The following is an 11,133-nucleotide window of genomic DNA, read 5'->3' as shown; positions in this document are numbered from 1 at the left end:
TGAAAGGGGCGTGTGCGCGCGCCGTGACTATGGTCCTGTCATGACGCATACGCCAAAATTATTCTTTATAACTTACTATCTGGCCACCAATAACTCATGAAAAGCTTCCTACATTGACTAACATGTCGGACGAAGAGCTACCGTCTACTTCTCGGGAGGCGCACGCGGAGGCGGAAGAGGTAAAGAAAGAGAAAAAAGAGAAGTGCATAATGTGTTTGCAGACGGACACGAAAAACAGGATGCAGAAGTTTACAGTTGATCTGCGTTTGCGGCGAGCGGAACATGGCGGGAAGGCGGAGTTCAGTTCACATCTGCACAGCTTTAGATGTTTATTACTGTGTGTACAACAGCGTGTTTCTATGTGGATTTGACAGATTTGCATGCGCCCCGTTTGCGGTCGGAGCAGAGTTGCGCCACACTTTATGCAGACGGAGCGCATATAAATCTGTATGATTCACATTAGCAACTACCTGCAGACGCGGTACATGTAAACAAACACTCGTACACGCACGCACACACACACACGCTGAGATCTGAAATGACTCTGGTGTCATGCTGCCTTTATTTGTGCTCAGATAAGCGAGCGTCACTCAAGAGTGTTGTTGATCTTTTGTTACTACAACGTTAAACAGTTTAAGACTGAGGTCTAACTTTTTATGATATGTCACATGGCTTTGCTTACACACTTGTGTCTGCATTTACATAACAGAGTTAGGCATGGGCCGGTATAAGATTCTGACCGGATGATAACCTTGGATAAAGATACCACGGTTTTACAGTATTGTGATTACTGCTCTAAAATATATTCTTTTTAAATGTCTGGATAAAAAACTACAACCTTTTCCCCCCTTAAACACAAAATATATTACTTGGAGAAACTTAAACTATTTTGGGACTGTAAACATGACTGAATAATGCAAATGAATCATTGACTTCTGCTGTCCTCATTTGTGTCAAAAACACAGATTTCTTCACAATTTAAAACAGCATCTTTGGATATCTTTTCTGCTGGAGAGATGCTGTTGTCCTAATAAACTAAAAACAAAACCTAAAAAAACCTTACATATACCATAGGAACGGTAAAGCAGAATGTTTTTCAAAATTATGATATACCTTCAAATTGGTTATCGTCCCATGCCTAAACAGAGTTAAGTTGAATAGATTTTTGTTGTCATAAATACATTGATTATAATTTATAACACAATCCTTACAGCCTTACAAATAAGCAACCACAGCTTGTGCTAAAATGTCATTATTACTATGTTGTTGTTGTTAGAATAACACTGCTCTTACGCATTGTCCATATTAGTCACTATTGGCATATAATAATAGTGATGTATCCTAAAGTAAGGCAAAGGCAAGGCAGGCACATTTCATACACAGTTGTAATTCAAAGTGCTTTACATAAACAGGAATAAAAGAGACAAATGTAAGAAAATAAAAACAGAATAAAAATTATTAAAAACAGATTAAAATGTGTTGAAGCAGGTTATAAAAGAATGAAAAAGAAAATAACGACTTAATAGTGTGATCTCAGCTAAACTTAATACTGTGATCACAGCTAAACAGATGTGTTTTCAGTCTTGATTTGCATGTGCCTAATGTTGGAGCACATCTGATCATTTCTGGAAGCTGATTCCAGCAGTAGGGGGCGCAGTAGCTGAAGGCGGATTCACCCTGCTTTGACTGAACTCTTGGAGTTTCTAATTTATATGAGCTTAAAGATCTGAGTGATCTGTTAAGTTTGTATTCAGTCAGCATATCTGTAATGTATTGAGATTCTAGGCCATTTAATGATTTATAGACAAGTAATAATACTTTAAAAACTACTCTGAATGTAACTTGGAGCCAGTGTAAAGACCTGAGGACAGGTGTGATGTGCTCTGATTTTCTGGTTCTGGTCAGAATCCTGGCAGCAGCATTTTGGATGAGCTGTAACTGTCTGACTGTCTTTTTGGAAACAAAGTAGAAACAATAATAGTCGTATCTATGGTTACCATTATAACCTGTTGTTAGGCATCATTGCTTTAACTTGTTAAAATTTTTTAAAGTAATTTTACAACTTTTTAAATAATTGTAAACAACTTGAAAATTGAAGACTAAGAAATTAATGTAGTAAATGAACAACAACAAAAAGCTTGCACTGCTTTAGATTAAGGGCATCCTTCATACAATAAATTATTGTAGCATTTGACTTACTAATAATTGTTCTCATTTTAATATTTATTGTCTTTATATCTGACATGTGTCTTTAATGTTTGTTTTTAGGAAGATCCACCATTTCTTCTGGGTCCTCCTCCTAAAGCAGCCGTGAAGGAAAGCCTGGGTGACCCTGAATATGAGGAAAAAAGAGTGAGTCTTCATTACGTTTTCAATTTACACTGTTAATAGTTAACAGATAATGTATTTTAAATACACTGAGCTGCTAGTATGTAGTGGGAATGAGATGGGAATGAGGTTAACAGCACAGACCCTTTTAGACCAGCAAGAGGTGAAGGTGAAACTAAAATGATGAAGGATTTTATTGCAGTATTTTATACAAACGTTGAATTCAGAAATGCTTGATGCCTTTCTAAATTAATACTTTTGAATATACGTAGTACTGTATTCACAGACGACAGACGGAAAAGAGTCTTTGTCTAATTCTGGTACAATGTTCAGTGTTTCCTCGAAGTTTACAGTTTTGGGGGGTGCAGCACGGCGTGGCTGTTCAGACCGACAACGACACAAACACTAGGTGTCACTAGGTGTTAATTTTAGTGCTGTCAATTTTTTACTAATTAATCACACTTTTTTCGCAATTAATCGCAATTAAAAGACTGAAACTTGTAATTTTGGCTATTCAAATGTAACATTAATGTAAACTCAAGACAAAGAAACTATTTAAATTCAAAATATGATTGTTTATCAGAATTTTTTGTAACACAGGTTTCGTCAGGTAAAAAACATACCCGCAATAAACCATCAAGATCCTCAAACTGTTGGCTTGAAAGCCATATTTATTACAGAAATAATTACACAGGCTGTGTTAATGTTATTTGAATTTCAAAACAATCATGTTTCAAACAATGCCAATACCCAAGAAAAATGATTTTCATGTTAAATTCTGAGTGGACTGCAAAAAAAAATCCAAAATAGGACAAAACAACGTAAAGCAGATGCTTTACAAAAGTTGCGTGTAAAGGGGGATACACGTCAAACTTAATGAAACATTTGAGGGCTCATGGACTCAACTTAAAGGCAGAACAATGCACTGTCTCTGACAGCTAGCGACATCATCTGGCATTTTCGCTGATTACCTTTATATGGACACCAATACTCCAATTTTAATATGATTGAGATAATACTCTGATTAAGAGTTTACAATGTAAACAGCGAATTTTGATTACCTTAAAGGACCACCCTAGTCACGAAACGCAGAGGTTTTTAATTTCCATTTGGCATGTGATATGAAAATCTAATAAAACATCAGCTTAGTGATGCGACTTTAATTGTTTTATATTGAAACTTTTCTTCTAAAAGTGCTTCCTTGGTCTTATCCATATTTCTTTGCACGTTGAACACACGTCAGCCACAACAGGAAATAAAAAAACTGCAACTGCGTTAAGTTAATTTTTTAATAACGTGTTAAATATTTCAAATTAATCTCATGCGTTAATGCGCTAATTTTGACAGCATCAGTTAATTTGTTTCTTTTAATGACAGCAGTAAATAACTGAACAACTATTTGTACAAGCTAAAAATTCACATTTATTTTTATATCTTTTTATCTTCATGCTTAACTAATGCACACAGTCTGAGCCTAAAGGAGCCATGATTAGTTCACCGTCTTCTGTTTTTTGAGTCGTTTGTTCATCACGTGACAGCATGTAAAGAGAGATGACTTAAACCGAGGACTCGAGAGATGAACGGATCAGGGGCATAGCAACTGGGGGGGACAGGGGGAATACGTCCCCCTCAGTTTTAGAGACAGACCATTTAGAAATAGATGATTAATAATTTTTTGAACGTAACTGTCCCCCCACTTTTAAAATGTTTGCTATGCCTTTTTTCAGTTGTAAATGCATATGATTGGCTTCTGTCTTTCACGTGATGAACGTACAACTCAATTCCGAGAGAAGACTCGAAAAAGGAGCTAATCTTCTCCTCCACCTGCACAAATGTGCGAGTGCACAAATGAACGAATCACTCCCCAAGAGGACTCCTCATTCCTGAGTCATACAAAAGATTCGTTCAAAATGATTCGCCTGTCAGATGTGGTGCTCACTCTAATTCCCATACAGCAGAGAGTGGCTGTATGGAACTCCACCGTGCGCGATTCAGAGAGCCGATATTTGTAAATGCGCGACCATGTAGAGACAGAAATGACATGCAGCTGTGTAAACAAGATATTACATATGAATATTTAGCTTGTTTATTAAAAGAAGTTATGATCTGGCGCTATATAGAAAATAAAATTAACTTGACTTCAAGGGGGTAGGGGATATAATATATAATATAAGGGTAGGGGAAACACTGATGTTTTATTCATGTACAATTTCTCTCTTGAAAATGATGATATGTTTTAATTAGGTTTCTTTTTTATTTGACATTTTTATGCTTGACAGTTCTTTTTTTTTCAGGTTTCACAGTTTTTACAGTTTATGGGAGTTAATGTTTTGATAGGATCTGATTTTTCTTTTCAGTAGATTTTAATTTCATTTAATTCTATGTCTTTGTGTATAGTTTATTTATATATTTATTTCTAACAGTATATATTTATTAATAGCATATTTATAACATTATTTATAACAGTACATCTTGGAAAGCCTCTTAAGGACTTTGATCGGATACAAATAATATATAATCCAACATTATATTATATAATCATATACACAATCATATTATATAATTACAATATAATATATAAACTCTTTTGTTATTATAATTTTTCCCCTCTGAAGCACTATGTATATTTTCTATGTTTGACCAAACACTGTGAAGTTGAATTAAATTTGAAGTGATCATTTGCACGTCTGACTTAACTCAAGTCTTTCTCTTTGTTTTTGTCTGTAGAAAACTGACCGTGCGAACAGATTTGAATTCCTGCTGAAGCAGACTGAACTGTTCGCTCATTTCATTCAGCCTGCCAGTCAGAAGTCCCCCACGTCACCTCTGAAGGTGAAAATGGGGAGACCCCGAATCAAACAGGATGAGAAGCAGAACCTCCTGTCAGTTGGAGAGTGAGTCACACACACACACACACACACACGCACGCACGCACGCACGCACACACACACACACACACACACACACACACACACACACACACACACACACGTGTCATCATAATAGTTTGGCCTTATTTTTTTCTGGATGTGTGTTTCAGTAACCGGCATCGTCGAACAGAGCAGGAGGAGGACGAGGAGCTCCTATCTGAGAGCAGGAAGGCAGATAACGTTCTTGTTCGTTTTGAGGAGTCACCCTCATGTATGAATCACTGTTTTTATGAACAGTCCGTCTGTTTCTATTTACACTGTTTTGACAAATAGTAATTAACAGTAGTACATTAATAATTCATTGGTTATTTTAAAAAGAGCCTGTCATTATTTACTCATCCTCTTGTCATTACAAACCCATTTGCTGACTTTCTTTTTCAATAGAACACAAAAAATGCTGCAATTTTAATGACATGACATTCACTTATGAGACAGCCTACAATTGATGACAATTGATTGAATTGACATCTGAAAAAAGATTTAATTGTCACTTTTAAATAATGAATTTTGCCCTGTTCCTCATGCTGACGACTTTTCTGCAAAATATGGACCCTAGTTCTCTAACCCAGTGTTTCTCATACAGGTTAAACTTCCAGGGGACCTTAACATGCTGTCAAATATTTTAAATACTTACTTTTTAGGGTAGTTTTTATTTGATTTTATTTAACTTTTATATGATTTTTAGATTTATTACTTTTTAAATTATTTAATGTGTTTTAATTTTTTTGTTTGCATTCTGCTGCACATTTTATTTCTGTAAAGTGCCTTAAGATGCTACTTTTAAAGGTGCTATATAAAAATAAAGTTTATCATTATTATTATTATCATTATTATTAATAAATAAAGGCAAAACAGGCATTAAAATAAGCTAAAACAGTGGAAAAATCACAACTGTTTTTTTTTTTTTGAAGGACAAGGATTCACACAGTATTAGAAAAATGTGGAAATGTGAGGTTGCTCCATGGACATTTTAAAACAGACTTTTACTAATAGTCAAATTATTTTATACTTTTATGCACTTACTTGCAGGAATTTAAATATGTAATTATTTTCTTTAGTTATATCTGTATTTACCTCAGTAATAATGTACATGAACATTTCTAGTTGTTAGATCTAAAATATTATATCACTGATTCTTAAATATTGTACAACTGAAAACAATGATATCCTTGAAGTTGAAAAGTATGAGAATCACTGCTTTAAAGATTAAGTGTTTAATTTCCGCATCACTGACAGCTCCACATGGGATTGCAAAAGTAATGATTGTTGTTAAACACAACAAGCACATGCAAAGCCATTCGTCATTAGTATTTTTCTGGCTTGTTTTCTGTGGGATTTTATGGCTTGTTCTCTTTTACTTGATAGCATCTTTGCAATTCCGTATGTATGGAAGCAGCAGTTTTCAAATTTACTCTGCATTTGTAATAATGCATAAGTTGACAACAGATTCAACAAGCTTTCCAAAACAGCAGACGTGTACAAGAGATGTGTAATATTTTTATGAGTAATGAGTAATATTATTGCACTAATTATTGATTATTGTTTTTCAGTTTTAGATTATAATCATTTTTCTTATTGACAGACATTAAGAATGGGACGTTGAGAGATTACCAGATCAGAGGTCTGAATTGGATGATTTCTTTGTATGAGAATGGCATCAATGGCATCCTGGCTGATGAGATGGTAAAAAACCCCAATGCATTATTTTTTAATGCTTTAAAATAAAAGTAAATACAGCAACTGTAGAAATACAGATGCATGTTCATGATGGCATTTGTACTTTAAAAAATAGTTACATGACTTAGTACTTGGACGCCTACAGTTTTCAGAAATAAATGTATGAATGTGCGTCACTGTTGAACCACACAGACTCTTGACAATGAAGAGACGGCTACGGCATATTTTCAAAGGCTTTAGCGAGACTGATTTTTCTGGCTCTGTCCTGTTGATGTCATAGACTGACTCATTGTATTTGTGTGTTCTGATTGGTTCAGGGTCTGGGTAAGACCCTGCAGACAATCGCGTTGCTAGGCTACCTGAAGCACTACAGGAACATTCCAGGCCCCCACATGGTCCTAGTGCCCAAATCTACTCTGCATAACTGGATGAATGAATTCAAGCGGTGGGTGCCCACCTTGAAGGCCGTCTGTCTCATCGGGAATAAAGATGAAAGAGTAAGGCTACTCACGTTCTCAGCGCCCTTCCTTTTCTACCTACTTTCATCCTACCTGCAGGGCTTTCAAAATGCTTGTATAATAATGAATAATTTCTAATTAGTTTGTGTGTGTGTGTTTTAGGCCGCGTTCATACGTGACGTGATGATGCCTGGTGAATGGGATGTATGCGTTACCTCATATGAGATGGTGATTCGGGAGAAATCTGTGTTTAAGAAGTTTAACTGGCGCTACCTGGTTATCGACGAGGCTCATCGCATAAAGAATGAGAAATCAAAGGTATTTGAACTCAGATGAATGACTGATGAGATCCAATTAACTAAAAAGCTGAGAAATGTGTCTCATAACACTTCTTAGATGATTTAAGAGGAAAAGACTTCAGAGGCGTCTTTCCTCTCTTTCTCCTTCCTGCTGTCTCTTTCTCTTTTATCTCCGGCTCGCAGTTGTCAGAGATCGCGCGTGAGTTTAAGACGACCAATCGTCTGTTGTTGACTGGGACCCCACTGCAAAATAATCTACACGAGCTCTGGTCGCTTTTGAACTTCCTGCTGCCTGATGTGTTCAACTCTGCCAGTGTGAGTCATACTTTTTAAAGAATTGCATCCTGTTTAATCTCCTCCCACATGTTATTTTGCTGTCATCGTTGCATTGGAAATGCGTGTCCAAATGTGTTGTGTATTTAGAGAAGTCTTCATCTTATATAACAAAGTTTATAAACAAATCAGCACTTCGATAGGAAAGAAATGCTCAGGTGTTTAGTTGAACTTTGTTCATTTGATTGTGGATATATTTTTTTTTTTTAAGTACACACTCTTATTTCAGACACATGGATTTTTTTTTCAAAAGAAACAAATTAAAGAAAAATATTATATCAAATAAAGGTATTTTTCTGGAGCTGAAGGCAGGAGAAATGGTTGCTTTTTCAGCACTGAATGACAGAAAACTATTATTTTAAATTGTAATAATTATTTTAAATTGTAATAACATTTCAGAATATTACTGCATTTTTATCAAATAAATGTAACCTTGATGAGCATGAGACTTTTTTCAAAAACGTCATGACTGACTCTGAATTTTATACACAGAAATAAGCCTAAGAGGCACAATTATAATCATAACTCAATTTGAACAACATACAGTAGTTACCATTATTAAAACACATGTCTTTGTGCGTTTCTAAAATTTCAGGATTTTGATTCATGGTTTGACACAAACTGCCTGGGTGACCAGAAGCTGGTTGAAAGACTTCATGCTGTGAGTCTGTCTGGATTAGTGTTGTTCAACATTGAAGTGTTTTTTTTTTGATGATGATTGGGACCCTCAAGCTATTGAGTGGTTGTTTTCAGGTTCTGCGTCCATTCCTGCTGCGTCGTATCAAAGCAGAGGTGGAGAAAAGTCTTCCTCCCAAGAAAGAGGTGAAGATTTACCTGGGGCTCAGTAAAATGCAAAGGGAATGGTAAGATTGCAAACAACTTCCTTAAAAAACAAGAATTGTTTCATAGAATCCATTAGTGTCTATTCTATGAGTATTTTCCTATTAATTCTTTCCCATGGGGTTGTTAAAAAAAGTCTTAGTTGAAGCAATATAAACCATAGACTAAGACAAAGAACTAGTAGGAGAATTGCATTACAAAGTTTTAGCAAAAAGTATGTGAAAACCAGAAAGAAGTTTAAGAATGTGTAATTAATGGCTCTAAGGAGGGAAAGAACCATGAAGTTTTATGAGTGACGTCATATTTATATACATAAATATATATGTATATATGTATATATATATATATGTGTGTGTACAGTATATATATACTGTATGAGCAGTATCACATAAGTAGCAGTGCGATATGACTGTATATTAGCCCTAGTGGGAGGCGTGCGTTGTGTCTTAGTGTTCCACCAGTGACGATATACAGTCATATCGCTCTGCCACTAATGTGATATTGCATTTATACAACAGTTCTATGGCATATTCATGTATATAAAAAAGAAAATTAACACGGAGAGTCTCAAAAACCCTTTTGTATGAGGAACCACTTTCTTCTGCCATTTATTTACATCTGCAGCTGACGTCAGAACAGCAGAAGCTGTTACTAATTCACGCCTATCAGTAAGCTTCGACATAAATGAGCTGTCTTAACTAAATAACTTGCAGTGCCATACAAAAATGCGTAAATCCTATTGAATAGTTTTAAATTGCACACCAGTAATGTGTTTTTTTAAAGTCATTTTTTATAAAAGCTTCTTAATTACCTAATTTAGTGAAGACCTCGTCCTGGATAAAAAGGTTAGTTCAACCCAAAACAAAACATTCTGTCATCATTTATTTATCCTGTACATGTTTAAAATCTTTGCGAGTTTCTTTTTTCTGTTGAACACAAGAGGAGATATTTTGAAGAATGCAGAAACCCTGTAGCCATTGACTTCCGTAGCAATTGTTTTTTCTACTATGGAAGTCAATGGTTTTTAGCTTTCTTCAAAATATTCCTGAGAGTGAGTAAATATTGAGTAAACGATCACTTTTGGGTGAACTAACCCTTTAAGTAACACTCTGTTTGTAAACCTGGGCCTTTCCGGTTTGACCAAATTGTAATCCTCCTGCATGATATCCACTGTTGGACATATATTAATACAAACAAGTGGGTTCACCAATAACATATGCAGTCAGTTGACAACAGAGCTCCCAACAGGTGTGTCTTTAAAGGAAAATTCATGAGTATGTACTCGCAGAACCTGCTTATTGCATTGTATTGCATCACAGTGGTTGAGCACTTGACCACATTAAACACCAAGTGCAAATTACCCAAGGTGCATTGTGATTATATTACTGAAGCAACATTCTGAGATGAGCGGGGAGAGGTTCTAACCACAAGGTTGCTTATGTTTTTGTTTTGTTTTAAAGGTTGTGCTACAAATTATTGTTCACATTGATGGACAGAGTACATTTTTCATCATGCTCAAGATTTATCCATGAGAAAAATGTTGATGCATTAATCTTTAATGTGACATTGATAACACCTTAACTTGTGTGGTAAAAACTCTTTCAGTTTTACTGAGTGAGGCATTGTGTCGTTGTCTTTTTCTGTTCTTGCTGTGGGAGAAGTACAAGAGAAGCAGTGGTCTTGCATTCTGGTCACTCAAATTTATGATCAATATGACATGAATTATTCCATGAAGCTTGTTTAGAAATATCTTATTTTTCTCCACACACTCACATCTTTGTTTATTTTATGTGGCACTTTAAAACTTGCCATATGGTATGATAAACACTTTGGATGTTTATTTATATTGTTTTGTGTGCTGGTTACTGGTGAAGCGAAAATACTCTGTAAACAAACACTGTTGCTCACGACCCAGATTTTTATTAGTTTCTAACAAAGTGGGTGGTCTCAATGACAACAGTAAGGCAGCCTTGTCTATACATATTATAAAGCCTCAACAAACTAAAGTCATATTTCAAAAAGGAATTCTTTTAATCCAATAATGTTCCATTGCTAAAATATTTGAAGGCTTTTTTTTTTATAAACGTACAAGTTAGCTTGACAATTCTACTCCAGTACTTTTAAAGGCCCCATGTACACATGGGCTGTTTTTAAAAATGCATTCTTAAGTGATCTTGCCATCTTTGTTCTCATAATCCACCAAAGTTAATTTTCATGGTGCACTGCATTCCAAATGGGATATCGCCCTCCGAAGGGCACTTTGGAGTG

General features: G+C 35.4%; 1 protein-coding gene across 1 annotated transcript in view; it reads left to right on the top strand.

Annotated features, from left to right (window-relative positions):
• Positions 1 to 11,133, top strand: part of smarca1 (SWI/SNF related, matrix associated, actin dependent regulator of chromatin, subfamily a, member 1) — a 38,565-nt gene continuing 27,432 nt past the window's right edge. Inside the window, exons 1-10 of the mRNA XM_056457599.1 lie at positions 1 to 179; positions 2,269 to 2,352; positions 5,056 to 5,222; positions 5,369 to 5,469; positions 6,841 to 6,941; positions 7,253 to 7,432; positions 7,556 to 7,711; positions 7,876 to 8,007; positions 8,621 to 8,686; positions 8,779 to 8,888. Of these exons, the coding sequence (XP_056313574.1) occupies positions 123 to 179; positions 2,269 to 2,352; positions 5,056 to 5,222; positions 5,369 to 5,469; positions 6,841 to 6,941; positions 7,253 to 7,432; positions 7,556 to 7,711; positions 7,876 to 8,007; positions 8,621 to 8,686; positions 8,779 to 8,888 (1,154 nt within the window). The 5' untranslated portion in view covers positions 1 to 122. The remainder of the gene's footprint in view (positions 180 to 2,268; positions 2,353 to 5,055; positions 5,223 to 5,368; positions 5,470 to 6,840; positions 6,942 to 7,252; positions 7,433 to 7,555; positions 7,712 to 7,875; positions 8,008 to 8,620; positions 8,687 to 8,778; positions 8,889 to 11,133) is intronic.

This window comes from Danio aesculapii, chromosome 5 (assembly GCF_903798145.1).
Source record: "Danio aesculapii chromosome 5, fDanAes4.1, whole genome shotgun sequence".
NCBI lineage: Eukaryota > Metazoa > Chordata > Actinopteri > Cypriniformes > Danionidae > Danio > Danio aesculapii.
The sequence above is the reverse complement of the archived record's forward strand: the minus strand, read 5'-3'. Positions and strand labels throughout refer to the sequence as shown.